This window comes from Sycon ciliatum, chromosome 3 (genome assembly GCF_964019385.1).
Source record: "Sycon ciliatum chromosome 3, ocSycCili1.1, whole genome shotgun sequence".
NCBI classification, from domain to species: domain Eukaryota; kingdom Metazoa; phylum Porifera; class Calcarea; order Leucosolenida; family Sycettidae; genus Sycon; species Sycon ciliatum.
In genome coordinates, this window is record NC_088645.1 from 25,053,541 (window position 1) to 25,072,622 (window position 19,082).

Here is a 19,082-nt window from a genome sequence, read left to right on the forward strand (position 1 = left end):
GCCAGCATCTGATCTCTCTCAGTGAGCTTGTCCAGTGCATGCGATACCAGGTATGCGTAGCACACTGACCAGGAGTACAGGGAAGCCTCCTTGGCGAATCTTGACAATTCAGTCTTCGACTTTTCCGCGTCGAAAACACCTTCGGCACGTGATAACAGCATGGAGCAGACGGTGAGACCCTTGTCGAACGTCAACTCTTTGTTTTGAGTGTTCTTCAAGAGATCGGTGACAACTTGGCCGGCAACAAGCGTAGCGCCATCCCTGTGTGCAGCGAATGCTGATAAATACTGCTCCCGAGCTTCCTCGAACAACTTCATACCGCGCACTCCTTCCACGACCCAAACGCGCGTTGTGACCATAGCCGAGAAGAGTGTACCCATAGAGAAGGGCAGGACCAGGTGCAAGAGACGATTATCACCGTAGTCAAGGGCGGCTATCATTTGGTGTGTGCCAGCGCCAGGTAGTTTAGCACAGTGTTGTGACAGCGTATCAGTGATCATCTTCAGTACTGGCCAGTCTCTTCCCACCAGTGTATGGCATAGAGAGGTCACACCAAGAAACAGTGCACTCAGGCAGAGGGCACCGTGTTTGCCTTTGCTCACCTGTCCCTGTGTTCCCCAGCTGAAGATCTGCTCGTTGGCAAAGACACCTCCAGCACACATCACCTTGTCCGACGCCATGTTCATCATCGTCGCTATCATCTTGGCTTTCCAGCTCCGGAGGCGTGGATAGATTGATACTGGAAGATCAGTGTTACAGAAATCACAAGTCACGCGGTACAACTGGGTCAGTGCCAGGGTGCTGTTGAAGAGACTGTTCGTACCCAGCCTGGACGCCTTCTGTAACACATCAAATATCTTGTCACGTGCCCCAGAAAATGCCTGAAGCTTGTTGACGAGGCTCTCCTCGTCAGTGTGGTTCACCTGGATCAGGTGTGCAAAGAGACGACGCAGAAATGCACACCATTTCTCAGCCAGACCCAGGATATCCATAGTACCAGCATTGGGAGCAGGCGGTGCAATCTGAGAGAGGAGATTCTGCAGTAGGATGAGGTGACGGTCGGTGGTCGCGTTACGACTGGCCTTACTGGCTATAGAACTAGGCTGATGACAGGACAGCAAACCAGCTGCCAGGCTTGGTAGCGATGCCGGTGACTTGCAGGATTCGTACAGCTTCAGCAATGATTTCGGCACGTTGCCGAGAACACGCACTAGTCGAGCATCAACACGTTTCAGGGTACTGCTGCTGTTGTTGGTGTTGTTGTTGTTGGTAGGACGGCGGCGATCATTGGAGGCTGGACCACGTGACTGTGTCTTCAGTTCATGTTGCAGCAAGTGAGCAAGGAACTTAGCGTGACCGTCTGTAGCTCCAACGTTGCAGACCATTAGCGCTGAGAGTGCATCGGCTGGAATGGGCTGAGCACCGAACTGATCCTGTGACGGAGGAGCAGGCCATGGAGAAGCTGCTCCATTCGATGCCGTCTTGCAACCGCTGCTATTGCTGCGGGCTTGTGTAGAGGACACGGTGGAATCATGTGCGGCGGCCGCGTCTTGGCTGCTGGCAGGTTTCAGTAGCCCAGTGTCCAGTAAGGCTTGGATGTGTGCAGGGGGCAGCATTGACGCTTGGAAACACTCCACGGGAAAGCAGGACAGCGCCTCGTACGCTGCTGAGATGACGGTGGTGCTGCTCGCAGGCTGTGAGAAGATCATCTTGAATAAACTGGAAATGAGCTCATGATACAGTGCCTCGTCTTGGCGACTTGGCAACTGTTCTCCTTGCAACTCAGCCATGGACCCCATCAGTCTGCAAACGGCAGCTTGTGCCAGCTCCCTGGTTTGCATGCTGAGCTCTTGACCCAATGTAGTCCACACCGCTTTGAACTCGACCACCTCGTTCAATATCATCAAGTGAACACTGCGAGTGGCCATTGCGATCACCTCTCCACGCACATCCAATCTCACTGGAGCCGAAAGCAGTCTACGGATGATGGGCATGACGTCATTAGCGTGTTGAGATGACCGCGTCTGAGCGATGTCAAGAACTGTTGCAGAGCATGACATCAGCATCTCCGACGATGACGTCATGTGTTCGGCGCACACCGTCAGAACCTTCAGCAACTGCGGAAAGAGACGATCCATCTTCTGCCAAATTTTGCACACGAGACGCAGCGACAGCGGCTGTAGTGATGCTTGTGCCATCAGCCCTGTTATGGTGGCAACCACTGGTGATAGCATGACGTTGTGTGTGACCATCTCAGGCAGAGCGTGTAGAATAGCTAGCTGCACGTCCGCTTCCATAGTGCTGACGTTGAAACAGTGTAACAGCATCTTCAGCAGGTCATGTGACAGCGGAGGGCACGCCACTGCCAGGCTCTGCATAGCCAACACGGACGCTAAGCGTAGCTCTCTGCACGACCACCCAGAGACCAGGACGGAGCTGACCACCATTGCTACCATGGACAACTTGTACAGGGACGGCGTGTCCAGAGCAGCCTGCGGATTAATCTTCTTCAACTCTGACTTCATATGATCAAACCATAGCTTACACAGCTCGGGTTCGCGTTGAAACAGGAGCGGCAGGCGGGCTGCAGAGCGGATGTACTGTGCCAGTGAGCTGACGAACGGGACTTGAACTGACTCTGCGGCGATGGCGTCTGCGCCATTCAGGCTATGAGCAGCGCCGCCACCTGCAGTAGTATTGATATGACTACCACCAGCCAACACCAGGCTATTCTGTATAGCAGTTTGACACTTGAGAAGCAACGCAGCTGCGGATGACGATGGAGTAGATGATGTAATAGTAGTAGTAGTAATATTAGTACAGTACAAGGGCAAAGCACCCAGCGACTGATCGGCGGCACTGCTCATGAACGGTAGAAACTTCAATAGTAGATTTAGAATGATGGTGGCGAAGAGAGTTGGCTGGCATGTCAATACCACGTACAGACTTGGTACAAACACAACGGCAGTGGTCGCAGATGCATCAATGGACTCGATCTCCTTCAGCATGACGTCCAGAGGTTGATTGTTAGCCGCCGCCATGTCCACAAGCCATGACGCAGCAATGTGGTACATGGATAACTTATACGACTCCTCAATTGCGGTGGCGAAGACTGACAACCACACTAGCTTCCTGACTCTGCGATAGCATTGCAGAGCGCTCATACTGGATTCAAACCTTGACATATTCCTACTACACAGCCAGTCAATGAGCAGTTTGACAACGTTACACACATAGCTGCTTCCATCACGCTGCTGCTGCTGCTTACCGTTCTCATGCGACGGAACGCCATTTACACTCTTTCCACTCGGTACCACGTCGTCCATGCCGGCTTGCATGGACTCAAGAGCGCTCTCGACCAGAATCTCCACCAGCCTCTCACGATACTCAAAACCCACGTTGTCATAGAGAATGAAGTGGACGACGGGCTCGGCAATGCTCCACAGTCTTTGCTGCTGCGGGTGGGTAGTAGCCGCACTGCTGTGTACCGTGGAGAGAAGGTGACGCAGTGCATGCACCACCGCCACTCTGGCACTTGGGGAGTACCTGAATGCGGACACCAGTGGATGTGAGCCATGGCCGCTGTTGGACTTGGATGAGCTGTTGAGTGCCGACCAGAAATTGTTTTCCTTAGACTCCACCAACAGACTCAAAATGCTGCCAGTGATGATCCATGTACATCTGGCAGAGGAGAGAATACTAAGCAGCCGCTGTGTAACAATCTGTGCTGACCATTGGCCGCAGCGCACACGTCGCAGCAGTACATCGCAGCATTCTGACACAACAGCCACACCCTCGTGCCCACAGCTGTCCAGGAGAAGCTGCAGTTCCGGTGTGAGTTGCGACGCTGAATCAATCGCAGCTGTGTCGCTGATAAGACTTTCTAGACGACCAATAGCCGACGTTTGAATGGAGACTGAGGGGAATGCAAGCCTGGATCTGATTTCTTCCATGACCGCCATCATATATCCGAGGCAACAGGAAACGCAGAGTCAATTCGAATCGATGATCACAGCCGAAACTGCTAAAGTGATTCTTGAACTGACTGGAAATACACTGCACTCAGTTCTTCTTGCAAGAATGATCACTGGTAACTTTGTTCTTCTGGACAGCAAGCGTCTGCAAGATACAGCAACTGAAAAAGTGAACTACTGAACACCCGATAACGACAACAACGACTGACTGACGTTCGTCTCGCTCACAGCAAAAATGACTGACCTTGCAGAGATAGGCGTATGAACGAACTAAACAAAAATGACACTGTTTGCATGGGTTTTATCAGATACTACTACACGTGTGCACTGAACTACACGTAGATCTACGAAGCCTAGCTAGCTTGGCCCGCTACTGCGCTAGTCTTGGCCCGGGCGTCACATCCTAGCTAGCTACCTACATGTAGGCTTGTAGGTCTATGGTCTACGTGGGGCTAGGCCGTTGGGGGTTGATATCCACGCGTTGTCATTTTAGCTCGAGGTCATCACTTGAACCCACTCAGTGCCCATGCCAGTGAGCAGCCGCCTTGGCTTGGCATACTAGTACTAGTAAAAGTACCTTCTTCTAAGGTCCTTTAGTCTTTAGTCTTTAGTTTAGTATTATAATACTTTACAGATTACAGTCACAATGATTGTCATGATGAGGTGCGACCATAGTCATTGTACCGGCACATGAGTCATGAGTCATGACTGTGTGATTGTGTAGACACGTGCACGTAACAGTAAAAAGTCATGTACTACTCACACCTTTTAATTCTTTACTCTTTAGCACTAAGTGTGACTGTACATTTACCTGGCCACGTGTCATTGCTACAATCATAAAAAGCACGTCGGTAGACTCTACGGTGTAAAAGGACGTTGGTAGCGATGTAGTCAGGTAAATGCATACAAGCCATGTATGAAGCATGCCCAGCCGAGGCAGCTACATGTACTTACACGAATCCGGAGAAATGATTTTAGAAGTTTTCTTTTAGAATACTGGAGATCGCTATGGAAGAAACGTACGCGACGTGAATTTCAAACAGACGAAGGAAATGAGGCAGCTGATAATCAGATTCATTTTTCAAGCCCATAGCAACTAAGCTTTGGTTCAGTCTGTGGACCTCACCTTCAAAAATCTATGGCCATGCTGATTAGAGGCCGTAGACCGCAGTTCATGCAGTACTTTACCAGTACTAAAAAATAAAATAATTCGGCCGGGAGGGTGAAAATTTGGGGCTGGGCGCGGACGATAAACAATCATTTTTTTACTTGGCCTTAGCCTACAGATTAGTGATTACAGTGATCATGATGAGGTGCAACCTTGTACATAGTCATTGTACCGGTGTCACATGACTGTGTGATTGTGTAGACACGTAACAGTACTACTAATAAGTAATAATAATAGAAATGGCAGTTCGCATATCACTCATTGCATGAGCTATGAGGTCAACGCATCTGTTAACAATTTCAAGCCAACAGTACTATACCGGTATATCTTTACTTATAAAGAAGAGGCACCTGTGACGTGTGTTTGTTTGTGTGTCACCCTGAGCACGCGAAGCGTGCGAACAGTGTAGGTAGCTAGCGGCCGCAGAAGCACAGACCACGCGAAGCGTGCGAATCGTGTAGCTAGCGGAAGCAGCCACAGAAGCACTGAGCACCGGATCGGAAGGGTGCGAATCGTGTAGCCACCACCACGTGCTGAGCACGTGTGCTGTTCATGTACTTGCTTCACCCGCGGCCGGCCCGGCCGGGTGAAGCAAGTATACTTGCTTCACTCGCATGCCACGTTCGGCCAGGCAACGCTGGCGGGGTGCTGCTATAATATTACTACTATGTAGAGGAGACGGCTCGATACCGGAACGTTTTGACAGCCAAATTTGTATAGACCCAAAACGATCATCAACGTTGATTTTTCACTCGAAATATGTTTGTGGAAGGAAAATGGCATGTTGAAGTTTGCTCTGGGGCCAGAGTCAATCGAACTGAGCCACTCCTTTGTGTTGACCCATTGCCTCCAAGTTGCCCAATTTTTCGCTTCAAAAAAGTTCAAATCAGAGGTGGCTCCAAACCGGACACGTTTTAGAGTGCCCGTCAAATTCACTCTGGGTCTGAAATTAGGTAATTGCTATCGCTCCACGACGGCCAGTACAGAGTAACAATAAGCCTTGTGTGTGCTTCCATTAGTTTTGATTGGTATGCGGTGCTTTATTGTCGAGAGGCGAGCCGCTGTTTACCTGCGACAAGAAGTTGATTTTTCGAAAGTCGTAAAACTCAAGTCGCAGTGCGAAGCAACACGTCAAAAACTCACCTGCTTGATATGGCGCTTCTGGTCATCGCAGAGCCATGAAATTTTGGCTCGGAGTATAACACATCGTAGTCTCACTGTGACATATGTTTTCTAATCAAAATACCAAGAGAGAAAGTGAATATTGAGTCCGTTCCGGTTTGCAACCTATTTCCTATTTGAAACCGTCGCCTCTACTAACACCTTTACTCTTTAGCACTAAGTGCTACATACATGTACATGACTGTACATTTACCTGGCCACGTGTCATTGCTACAAAGTACAATCATAGAACTGTGACGTCGGTATGTAGCGAAGTGGTCTGTAGTACCAGGCTGGTCGTTAGTCACGGTGGTCTTTAGTTACAGGTTTTTACTGTAGGCACATGTAGATCTACTTCTGTACCCGCTGAGTGAGGGCACCGACCCCGGATTTCCATGTACCCGAGGGACCACGACAGTACAGTAAATATCGGATATAACGTGCCCCTTTGATTTTCGAAAATGTATCACTATATCCGGTGCATCACTATAGCCGATTTGCATGTTTGACCGACACATGGCACATGACTGCACATGAAATGATGCGTACACGCTGGAAAAAGCATGCTGAAAGTGCATGCATGCTCCGCGGACTGTGTACCGGTGCATGACACAGAGCAGTGCATGGCAGTGCAGTACGAGTACAGACTGTACATGTAATAGAACTTCGATACATCATGTGGCATGGCTGCTTCTTCAGCGTGTTCTCCAAAAAAAGCCTGAGCTGGATCCGTGCTCACGTAGATCGTAGATCTACTCGGTGTCCAACGAGTTGCGTAGAGCCAGAAATAGACATGAGTGGCTGTGTACGTGAGTTGGCAACATCATCGTGAGAGGCAACACAGCCAGAAACGGACAAGAGCATGCAGAAAGATCACTCTTGATCATTATATGCGATATTTTCCTGTACATTTGATATGGTTTGCTTCCTGAAGGCCATCACAATAACCGATATATCGGTATAGCCGATAATAGTGTATATAGTGATATTTTAGCTGTATTTTTTCTGATTTGATTTTGATTTTGACGTGTTCTATCACTATAACCGGTATATCATTATATCCGGTCACTTTATAAACGATACTTACTGTAGTAGTACTAGAGTAGAGGATCGAGGAGCGAGCAGCTGTTTACAGCTGTTGTCGAACAGGGCTACAACTTCCGCGTCATCCATCCCACTACATGGTACTAGTATACTCAATCTACATGATTGTATAACAAAACTAACACTATTCCAAAGCCGCGGACTGGGTTCAAGGGAGTACGTAAAGGCCTTTACTTGAGAACGGTTTTGTTCACAACACCAATTTGTGGGATGGACGACGCATCTCAACTTCCCAAGATAACGTTCCTGTTTCCGGAGCGGCACTCGTTGCGTACTCCCTTGAACCCAGTCCGCGGCGGCTTTGGCATAGTGTTAGTATTACTACTATTGTATACTTATACAGTACAATGATTTTGTAGTGGGATGGATGACGCAGAATTAACAGTTACCGGTAGTTGCAGCCGTGTTCGATAACAGCTACTCGCTCCTCGATCCTCTACTCCGCTGCACGCCAGCCGTCATGCCGAGGCGATAGTCTACTACTACTTACTAGCGGTCTCCGTGAAAACTGATGTCAGACTGCTGACTTGTAACTGGTGTAAGGTTGTACATGACGCAATTGTTAGATTGACAGCATGAAACAAGGTGGAGGACACTGTGTTCGAAAACAGTGACCTTACTTCAGCCTTCCGCGGTGGGACCGGGGCTCTACCAACCGCGGAAGGTTGTAGTAAGGTCACTGTTTCCGAACACAGTGTCCTCCACCTTGTTTCATGCTGTCAATCTAACAATATGTGTGAACTATAACAAGGTTTATCTAATACTACTAGTTCTGAACTAGTATTGGGTTATATTATACCAAAGTTGTACTTGTAGCAAGAGTGTATAACCCCCTGGGGGGTTATATACTCTTGGTTGTAGAGTTAGTCGCTTATAATCAATAGGGCTTGAAAGTGCTACGTCACAGCATAGCAACAATTAATTTGAAAAATTCAAAACTGGATCCGCTTGGATCCAGGTTTTGTATGAATACAAGCACATTTCAAGCGATCTTACTCACAGCAAGGTGATGTAGCCAGTGAAACTGACTGGATTGGCTAATGGGGGCGGGGTGACAACTGGTGGCGAAGAAAAAGTCACACCTGCGTACGAAATGCGTCGGTTGCTATGCGCCCACACACTGAGGCAATAGCAAAGTCACACTGGTGCTGTTTCCTGATGCTGGTAGTAGCGACACTTGGCTTGCAGCTGCAGCCATGCTAGCTGTAGCTGACCTTTAATAAAATTGCTTTAAACTGGTCCGCTAATGTGTCTTGTACTTCGAAGTATGATTTGCATCCTTTGCGGAAATAGTTGGGTTCTGCGAAGGAGTGTTTCCATCCTGAGCGGGTATAAGGACAGACAATATTCGGAAGAATTGTGTGTCGCTCCCTACATGGGAGCTCGCGAATTTTCCTGCCGACTTGACACTTGACTGACTCACGACAGCCACCCCTGAGAGCACTCCAGAAGTCCATCCAGCCTTCCACTTAGCAAACCTGCAAGAAAGCACCACTCCGGACTCCCTGATCGATACACAGTGTCTTCTAGAACTCACCCCTCATTAGTTCAACTAACTAACTTGAGCAGGCTAAAGAAATGTGTGCACCGAGAAGGCATTTCCCAAATCGGCCCGATTTTTTCACCTAATCGGCTTTGCGATCGGCTACGGGAATGTCCAAATTCGGCCATATTATGAGCCCCAAAGTCAGACTTCGGCTCAAAGCAGTACTTGTATTCACCGCTTGTAATGCAGTGTCAGGGATTGGTATTATATAACCCAATACTAGTTCAAAACTAGTATTAGATAAACCTTGTTATAGTTCACACATATTGTTAGATTGACAGCATGAAACAAGGTGGAGGACACTGTGTTCGGAAACAGTGAGCCCAGTGAAGGATCAGGCCGATTCAGGCGCTAGGCTAGGCCATGTAATGGCGCCAGAAGGGTAGATCTACCTGCAAAAGGTGATACCGGTAGGGTAGTGGACCGTATGCGTGATAAAACAAGATGGCGTCAATGTCAACCAGATCGTGCAGGAGAAGACTGGGGTGTTGGCGTCCAGTGTACAGACACCAGTCACATTTCCTGTGTCTTTTGCAGCATACAGGCTGAGACCTATCACTGTAGAGTCCACTACTGCATGAGTTATAATTATTTGTTCAATACATAGCAGGCGTACACGGTGTGCCTCGCAGGACTGCGAGATGCTGCAGAAGACCAGGTTCAACCTTTCTGGAAGGCCATTCACCGACGGTGGGCTACACGATGCTGGAGGAACTAGGTTCCAGTGAAAACACAAGATTCCTTTGCTCCTGGACGCTCCGACGGGTTGTGATATCTGCCAGGTGCGCGTAACTAGTATTTTCATCGCTATAGCGAGGACGACGCCGATCGGCAAAACTCTCGCTCACAGCCATCACCAGCCTCTCAAAAACATCACTTGGCATCCCCCAGAGCCTCTGAGGTATAGGAGAAAGCCAAAACAGCTCACAACAAACAAAAGCTAAAGACGATGGAAAGAGAGCATGTCAACAACAAGACGAACAGGTTGAAGTTCAAATGGTTTTGAACACTCTTACCACCAACTATACCACTTCTTTCAATAAATCGTGACGGCATTTTGTTTTAACGAGTGAGGAGATAGCTTCTTCTGCGCTCTTCCATCGTAGTTCTTCTGAGTGCGTCGGAGAGTACTGAAGTATGAGAAAAGTCAAAACTGAATCCCGAGCTGCGAACCCCAAACATGGCATCAAGACACGTGCCTGTTGCCAAGTCATTGCTAGCATTTGGCCAATCCGTATGAGCGCTCGAGCGCTGCCTACAAAACTCACTGTGAACTCGAAGAAATATTCCGCGCGAAAGCATGAAAAATGACAACTCACTCAGGTCGATGTCGGTACACTGAGTCGTGTACGTCTGGTTCACAACAAACGAGTTCTTCCTCGTATCGATTATGGACTGGAGTCAGAGAGGACATGTCGAAAGTGTAGTAAATGCCAAGGCTGACGAGCGACATGGGTCCCAATATGTTTTGTGACCAAATAGTTTCTTTGAGCTGCGATGCAATTTACTCTCACCATGTGACGAAAACGACATCGACACAGACTCATTCCCAAGGCCATGACTTGGCGAAGCTATCCGTATGACTTCGACAACATTTTGAGAAAAGCAGACGCCTGTGGAAGCTGATAGAAGACGGCGTTGACTTCTAAATTCAAATAAATTGGCGATCTTGAAATACTAAAATAATTCTCAAAAAGAAATCGATCGATCGATGTGCCGGTGTATTCAACACGTAGCTACAGCGCAATGACTTCCGTATTCACTCACACCGTTTCAGTGTTGAGGGTGTGTTCACATGGCGTGAGCCAGTCAAGTGTCAGTCAGTTCGAGAGGAAGCGGGAGCTCCAACAACAACAACCGTGAACAACAACAAGTCTGCTTGATCACCAAAAAAACAATGAAAAAAGTGTGAGTTGAAGATAGGTTGGGATTTGAACTCGCAACTTCATGGTCAGCAGACAGCATCCATAACCACAAGGCCAGAAAGGAAAAGATAAATCGTGGGTTTTGATAGAAAATCGATACTGGCTTCCAGGGCAAATTGTAAACCATGGGAAAAGGCCGGAAACCTGGCCGAAATTCTAACTCCTTAACGGCTGGTCCAATTGTTCCGAAACCTTCACAGAACAATTTGCCGTGCCCTAACCAGCCCTTTTATGTACTTCGTTGTCCAATTTTCCCTTATCTTCATACTTTTTAAGACCAAAACCTGATTGCTAATCTTTTTGAAACAGACTATAGTTGTAACCCGCCCCCAGTAGGCAAATCAGTCAGTTTCACTGGCTACATCACCATGCTGTGGGGAAGACCGCTTGAAATGTGCTTGGATCCATACAAAAACTGGATCCAAGTGGATCCAGTTTTTGAATTTTTGAAATTGTTGCTATGCTGTGACGTAGCACTTTCAAGCCCTATTGTACATGCATTGGGAGCAGGCGGTGATTATAATTTCTTGTTTTCACTCACAAAGCAATTGTTCAGTACGTGGGGTAGTGGTCTACCAGAGCAATCACACTCACCACCGTAGTGGTTTCCAGAAATGAGTAGAACTTGCGGCAAAAAAACACACTCGCAGCCACATACTCAGTATTAAAATAGATAAATAGCTGAAAAACATCTAAAACCATTAAAGAACCGCCAGCAAGCGGGAGAAAAGGCGGTAAAATCAATTGAAAAAGCATGGCCAGTGGTGAGCATGGGTGACTGGGCAGCAGGGGAGCGCCTGAAAACAATGACTCCCTACATTCCTAGCCGCGACCGCTCAACCGGGCTAGAGGAAAAACACGCCTTTCGGCCAAAAAACCTTTCTATTTCATTAATTCCTGCCCCGCTGCCAGTCGGACCCAAGAAAAGAGACAGCAAGAAATGGTATGCAATAATAATAAGCCACACACATTGGCATAGATTGTAAAGACCCCCATGCTTTCTGTCACTCATCTTCTTTCTTCATATTGGTGATATTGAGAATCTGTCTGTTCAGGTATTGGACGGCATGTTTGCAGCAAGTACTCTGCGACAATCACGGAGACTGGACAGACAAATAGCATCACGGTTGAGCTCGCTAACCGCTGTCTCCAGTGCACCGAGCACATGGCCAAGCGCCTTCAGAAACACAGACATGGCCGGAACAGCAGCCAGTGATGTCAGTGAACTGGGCAGACATTCACAGCCAGTGCGCATAAACCAATCGGCGAGCCAGAACCTTGTGGCATGCTGGTCTAGTCTAGATGCGGATAGAAGAAATTGCTCGTCGCCACCGGACGCTAGTAACATGTTGTGGAGTAAGCTATCCAGAGGGGGCTGCTGCTGCTGGTGGTCAGGGTGGTCAGGGTGCAGATAAGATGCGGGTGATGAAGTCTTGCCACTGCTGCTGCTAGAGGTGAGGGTAGCGGTGATAGTGTTACCGCTGTTGACAGCTTGAAGGAGAGATGAGCAGCAGGAGATGATCATGTCAGCAATCAAATGTGTTGTCGATCGCTTTGAAGAGCTCAAGCGTTCCAACACTTGCAGTAGCGAAGTAGAGAATGCGGATGTTTGCCTCTGACACGCTAGGCTGCTTAGCAACATGATCATGTCCACGATTTGATCATCCGGGCAGTTATCCACTACAGTTTCCACCGCCATGAGCAACGGTCCAACGCCATTGTCTGAGTGCATGGCTTCAAGCACTCTGAACGCAAACATGCGCAACGTCAACACCTCAGACTGGTGATGATTAGCTTTCCTGGCGGCCTCCTGGCTGTATGCCCTCATCAGGCTTGGTGACAAGTAGATCAGATCAGAGAGAACCTGAGAATTGCATAGAGAACACACACACACACACACACACACACACACACACACACACACACACACACACACACACACACACACACATGCGCGTGTGCACGTAGCCAGAAGAGACGTATTACGTCATTAGTTGTCCAAACATCATCTATTGCCCCCCATAATGGATAGCTTGTGCATACAGCCGTCGGTGTATGGGAGAGGAGACACTTGCAGAAATTATGCATGAGCATCTAATGACTAGGTCTAGCAACACATCACGTACATGTATGTGACGGCTGCAGTGACGTTAGTCGGGTGATTTGTGCTGTGACAATCAAAGTAACAGCCAGTGGTGGTGCGCACCCAATTTCCACATTCCAAGCCGTTGTAAATATTCTCTCTCTCTCTCTTTAAAAAATCTAGAACTCGTCTGTTTGTTTACTGTGTTATTCAACTGCCACCACATGCTCTGCCCCATCCGGCAGCCTTGAGAAGGAGAGAAAGGAAAGTCACGTATGCGACAAACAAATAATAGAGTGAGCGACTACTGCAAATACTACAAAGAATTTGTTTGAGAACAAATCCACTGGAATAGAATTCCCTTCGAAGCTAGAATGGGGTTTGTGATGAGAAATTGAGAATCCTTACAGAAGCTAGGGAACTAGAAGTAGGCGGAGAGTTTGGCTAACTGTTACACACTCCTGCAATCAGCTACAAAGTAAGACTAAGAGTATGCGTAATACAACACAAATTAATAACATCATTGTAATACAGAACTACTTGTACTAGTAGTAGTCTATTTAACACCGGAGTGTTAACCTCCATGTAGCCTAATCATTCACAACTGACATGCAACAATACACAAACTTCACAGCACTAACCTTGCTCTCGTTAGAGTTGATCCATTGCGTCACCACAGGACAGAGAAGATCTTCCCAGACGATCTCGCCGTGGTCGGTGTGATCGCGACACGAGCTCCAGACGTTCGCGATGGCCTCGGGCAGGAAGGCCGCACACTGGTGTTTCTCCCTGTCAGCAAATAACTGTCCGAGCGATGCACAAAGGCACTTTAATTCTACACTCGGTAACTTCCCGCTGTATAGCCTGGACAGGAGAAGCTTCTGATTATCCAGAGAAAACTTGAGAAACGTTCCGTCGGTGATCAGGTTGACCAGCATGGTGCTGTCGTATTCTTTAGCGTAGCTCTTCAACAGTATTGTCAGGCACTCGCTATGAACATCTCCAGGAGCGGACGACATTCTTAGCAGTTTGATCATGACCGATGACCATTCGGATGTGGGTGGGATTTCCACGGCTTGGCACAGCGATCGTAACAGTGTATGAATACACGGCCAGAGCATTGTGTTGACAACGCCATCACCTGTACGAGTAGGAATGGTTACTTGACTTGTGAGGGCTGAAAGCTGAGCAACAATTTGTTGCAGAACAGATTGGACGTTCGACTTCGACCGAACCGCCATGGACTCTTCATCAGGATTGTGCAAGGCCTGTAGTGAGTTCTCTTCGTATAGCTGATACCATACTTCACCAACAGCTTGCACCGCGATGGATGAGAAAGATGTGTCGGCGCTGTGTCTCGCCGTGTCCAAGCCCTTCACCAGATCATATGCAGGTACCGGGCATGCTTTGATGTGCAGTTTTTTCTCTTCTCGCCACATGAGATGATTCTCTCCAAGTAATACTTGCATACTGGCAACTTGACATTCCCAAGATTGCAGGAGACCGCTGCCAGCAGAGAGATTACCAGCACTACGTAGAGTGTCTTTCAGCTGGTCATATGTACTGGATAGCACGGACTGTGACGTCTTCTCTCCAAGCAAGGACAGTGCCATCAAACACAGCATGCGTGACTTGGACACCAGTGGCGAAGTAATGGCACCACTATCAGCTACCAGCAAAGTATTGGCCAGCATCTGATCTCTCTCAGTGAGCTTGTCCAGTGCATGCGATACCAGGTATGCGTAGCACACTGACCAGGAGTACAGGGAAGCCTCCTTGGCGAATCTTGACAATTCAGTCTTCGACTTTTCCGCGTCGAAAACACCTTCGGCACGTGATAACAGCATGGAGCAGACGGTGAGACCCTTGTCGAACGTCAACTCTTTGTTTTGAGTGTTCTTCAAGAGATCGGTGACAACTTGGCCGGCAACAAGCGTAGCGCCATCCCTGTGTGCAGCGAATGCTGATAAATACTGCTCCCGAGCTTCCTCGAACAACTTCATACCGCGCACTCCTTCCACGACCCAAACGCGCGTTGTGACCATAGCCGAGAAGAGTGTACCCATACAGAAGGGCAGGACCAGGTGCAAGAGACGATTATCACCGTAGTCAAGGGCGGCTATCATTTGGTGTGTGCCAGCGCCAGGTAGTTTAGCACAGTGTTGTGACAGCGTATCAGTGATCATCTTCAGTACTGGCCAGTCTCTTCCCACCAGTGTATGGCATAGAGAGGTCACACCAAGAAACAGTGCACTCAGGCAGAGGGCACCGTGTTTGCCTTTGCTCACCTGTCCCTGTGTTCCCCAGCTGAAGATCTGCTCGTTGGCAAAGACACCTCCAGCACACATCACCTTGTCCGACGCCATGTTCATCATCGTCGCTATCATCTTGGCTTTCCAGCTCCGGAGGCGTGGATAGATTGATACTGGAAGATCAGTGTTACAGAAATCACAAGTCACGCGGTACAACTGGGTCAGTGCCAGGGTGCTGTTGAAGAGACTGTTCGTACCCAGCCTGGACGCCTTCTGTAACACATCAAATATCTTGTCACGTGCCCCAGAAAATGCCTGAAGCTTGTTGACGAGGCTCTCCTCGTCAGTGTGGTTCACCTGGATCAGGTGTGCAAAGAGACGACGCAGAAATGCACACCATTTCTCAGCCAGACCCAGGATATCCATAGTACCAGCATTGGGAGCAGGCGGTGCAATCTGAGAGAGGAGATTCTGCAGTAGGATGAGGTGACGGTCGGTGGTCGCGTTACGACTGGCCTTACTGGCTATAGAACTAGGCTGATGACAGGACAGCAAACCAGCTGCCAGGCTTGGTAGCGATGCCGGTGACTTGCAGGATTCGTACAGCTTCAGCAATGATTTCGGCACGTTGCCGAGAACACGCACTAGTCGAGCATCAACACGTTTCAGGGTACTGCTGCTGTTGTTGGTGTTGTTGTTGTTGGTAGGACGGCGGCGATCATTGGAGGCTGGACCACGTGACTGTGTCTTCAGTTCATGTTGCAGCAAGTGAGCAAGGAACTTAGCGTGACCGTCTGTAGCTCCAACGTTGCAGACCATTAGCGCTGAGAGTGCATCGGCTGGAATGGGCTGAGCACCGAACTGATCCTGTGACGGAGGAGCAGGCCATGGAGAAGCTGCTCCATTCGATGCCGTCTTGCAACCGCTGCTATTGCTGCGGGCTTGTGTAGAGGACACGGTGGAATCATGTGCGGCGGCCGCGTCTTGGCTGCTGGCAGGTTTCAGTAGCCCAGTGTCCAGTAAGGCTTGGATGTGTGCAGGGGGCAGCATTGACGCTTGGAAACACTCCACGGGAAAGCAGGACAGCGCCTCGTACGCTGCTGAGATGACGGTGGTGCTGCTCGCAGGCTGTGAGAAGATCATCTTGAATAAACTGGAAATGAGCTCATGATACAGTGCCTCGTCTTGGCGACTTGGCAACTGTTCTCCTTGCAACTCAGCCATGGACCCCATCAGTCTGCAAACGGCAGCTTGTGCCAGCTCCCTGGTTTGCATGCTGAGCTCTTGACCCAATGTAGTCCACACCGCTTTGAACTCGACCACCTCGTTCAATATCATCAAGTGAAGACTGCGAGTGGCCATTGCGATCACCTCTCCACGCACATCCAATCTCACTGGAGCCGAAAGCAGTCTACGGATGATGGGCATGACGTCATTAGCGTGTTGAGATGACCGCGTCTGAGCGATGTCAAGAACTGTTGCAGAGCATGACATCAGCATCTCCGACGATGACGTCATGTGTTCGGCGCACACCGTCAGAACCTTCAGCAACTGCGGAAAGAGACGATCCATCTTCTGCCAAATTTTGCACACGAGACGCAGCGACAGCGGCTGTAGTGATGCTTGTGCCATCAGCCCTGTTATGGTGGCAACCACTGGTGATAGCATGACGTTGTGTGTGACCATCTCAGGCAGAGCGTGTAGAATAGCTAGCTGCACGTCCGCTTCCATAGTGCTGACGTTGAAACAGTGTAACAGCATCTTCAGCAGGTCATGTGACAGCGGAGGGCACGCCACTGCCAGGCTCTGCATAGCCAACACGGACGCTAAGCGTAGCTCTCTGCACGACCACCCAGAGACCAGGACGGAGCTGACCACCATTGCTACCATGGACAACTTGTACAGGGACGGCGTGTCCAGAGCAGCCTGCGGATTAATCTTCTTCAACTCTGACTTCATATGATCAAACCATAGCTTACACAGCTCGGGTTCGCGTTGAAACAGGAGCGGCAGGCGGGCTGCAGAGCGGATGTACTGTGCCAGTGAGCTGACGAACGGGACTTGAACTGACTCTGCGGCGATGGCGTCTGCGCCATTCAGGCTATGAGCAGCGCCGCCACCTGCAGTAGTATTGATATGACTACCACCAGCCAACACCAGGCTATTCTGTATAGCAGTTTGACACTTGAGAAGCAACGCAGCTGCGGATGACGATGGAGTAGATGATGTAATAGTAGTAGTAGTAATATTAGTACAGTACAAGGGCAAAGCACCCAGCGACTGATCGGCGGCACTGCTCATGAACGGTAGAAACTTCAATAGTAGATTTAGAATGATGGTGGCGAAGAGAGTTGGCTGGCATGTCAATACCACGTACAGACTTGGTACAAACACAACGGCAGTGGTCGCAGATGCATCAATGGACTCGATCTCCTTCAGCATGACGTCCAGAGGTTGATTGTTAGCCGCCGCCATGTCCACAAGCCATGACGCAGCAATGTGGTACATGGATAACTTATACGACTCCTCAATTGCGGTGGCGAAGACTGACAACCACACTAGCTTCCTGACTCTGCGATAGCATTGCAGAGCGCTCATACTGGATTCAAACCTTGACATATTCCTACTACACAGCCAGTCAATGAGCAGTTTGACAACGTTACACACATAGCTGCTTCCATCACGCTGCTGCTGCTGCTTACCGTTCTCATGCGACGGAACGCCATTTACACTCTTTCCACTCGGTACCACGTCGTCCATGCCGGCTTGCATGGACTCAAGAGCGCTCTCGACCAGAATCTCCACCAGCCTCTCACGATACTCAAAACCCACGTTGTCATAGAGAATGAAGTGGACGACGGGCTCGGCAATGCTCCACAGTCTTTGCTGCTGCGGGTGGGTAGTAGCCGCACTGCTGTGTACCGTGGAGAGAAGGTGACGCAGTGCATGCACCACCGCCACTCTGGCACTTGGGGAGTACCTGAATGCGGACACCAGTGGATGTGAGCCATGGCCGCTGTTGGACTTGGATGAGCTGTTGAGTGCCGACCAGAAATTGTTTTCCTTAGACTCCACCAACAGACTCAAAATGCTGCCAGTGATGATCCATGTACATCTGGCAGAGGAGAGAATACTAAGCAGCCGCTGTGTAACAATCTGTGCTGACCATTGGCCGCAGCGCACACGTCGCAGCAGTACATCGCAGCATTCTGACACAACAGCCACACCCTCGTGCCCACAGCTGTCCAGGAGAAGCTGCAGTTCCGGTGTGAGTTGCGACGCTGAATCAATCGCAGCTGTGTCGCTGATAAGACTTTCTAGACGACCAATAGCCGACGTTTGAATGGAGACTGAGGGGAATGCAAGCCTGGATCTGATTTCTTCCATGACCGCCATCATATATCCGAGGCAACAGGAAACGCAGAGTCAATTCGAATCGATGATCACAGCCGAAACTGCTAAAGTGATTCTTGAACTGACTGGAAATACACTGCACTCAGTTCTTCTTGCAAGAATGATCACCGGTAATTTTGTTCATCTGGACAGCAAGCGTCTGCAAGATACAGCAACTGAAAAAGTGAACTACTGAACACCCGATAACGACAACAACGACTGACTGACGTTCGTCTCGCTCACAGCAAAAATGACTGACCTTGCAGAGATAGGCGTATGAACGAACTAAACAAAAATGACACTGTTTGCATGGGTTTTATCAGATACTAATACACGTGTGCACTGAACTACACGTAGATCTACGAAGCCTAGCTAGCTTGGCCCGCTACTGCGCTAGTCTTGGCCCGGGCCGTCAGTCGTCACATCCTAGCTAGCTACCTACATGTAGGCTTGTAGGTCTATGGTCTACGTGGGGC

General features: G+C 49.2%; 1 protein-coding gene across 1 annotated transcript; it reads right to left on the reverse strand.

The window, feature by feature from the left end:
- Nucleotides 1–11,434: 11,434 nt before the first annotated feature.
- LOC135811880 (uncharacterized) lies at nt 11,435–19,005 on the reverse strand. The gene is made up of 2 exons (XM_065325122.1): nt 13,603–19,005; nt 11,435–12,742 (listed from the first exon to the last, which is right to left on the reverse strand). Exons 1-2 carry the CDS (start codon nt 18,610–18,612, stop codon nt 11,930–11,932), a joined length of 5,823 nt encoding a protein of 1,940 aa, XP_065181194.1. The 5' UTR covers nt 18,613–19,005; the 3' UTR covers nt 11,435–11,929.
- Between the last annotated feature and the right edge of the window lie 77 nt (nt 19,006–19,082).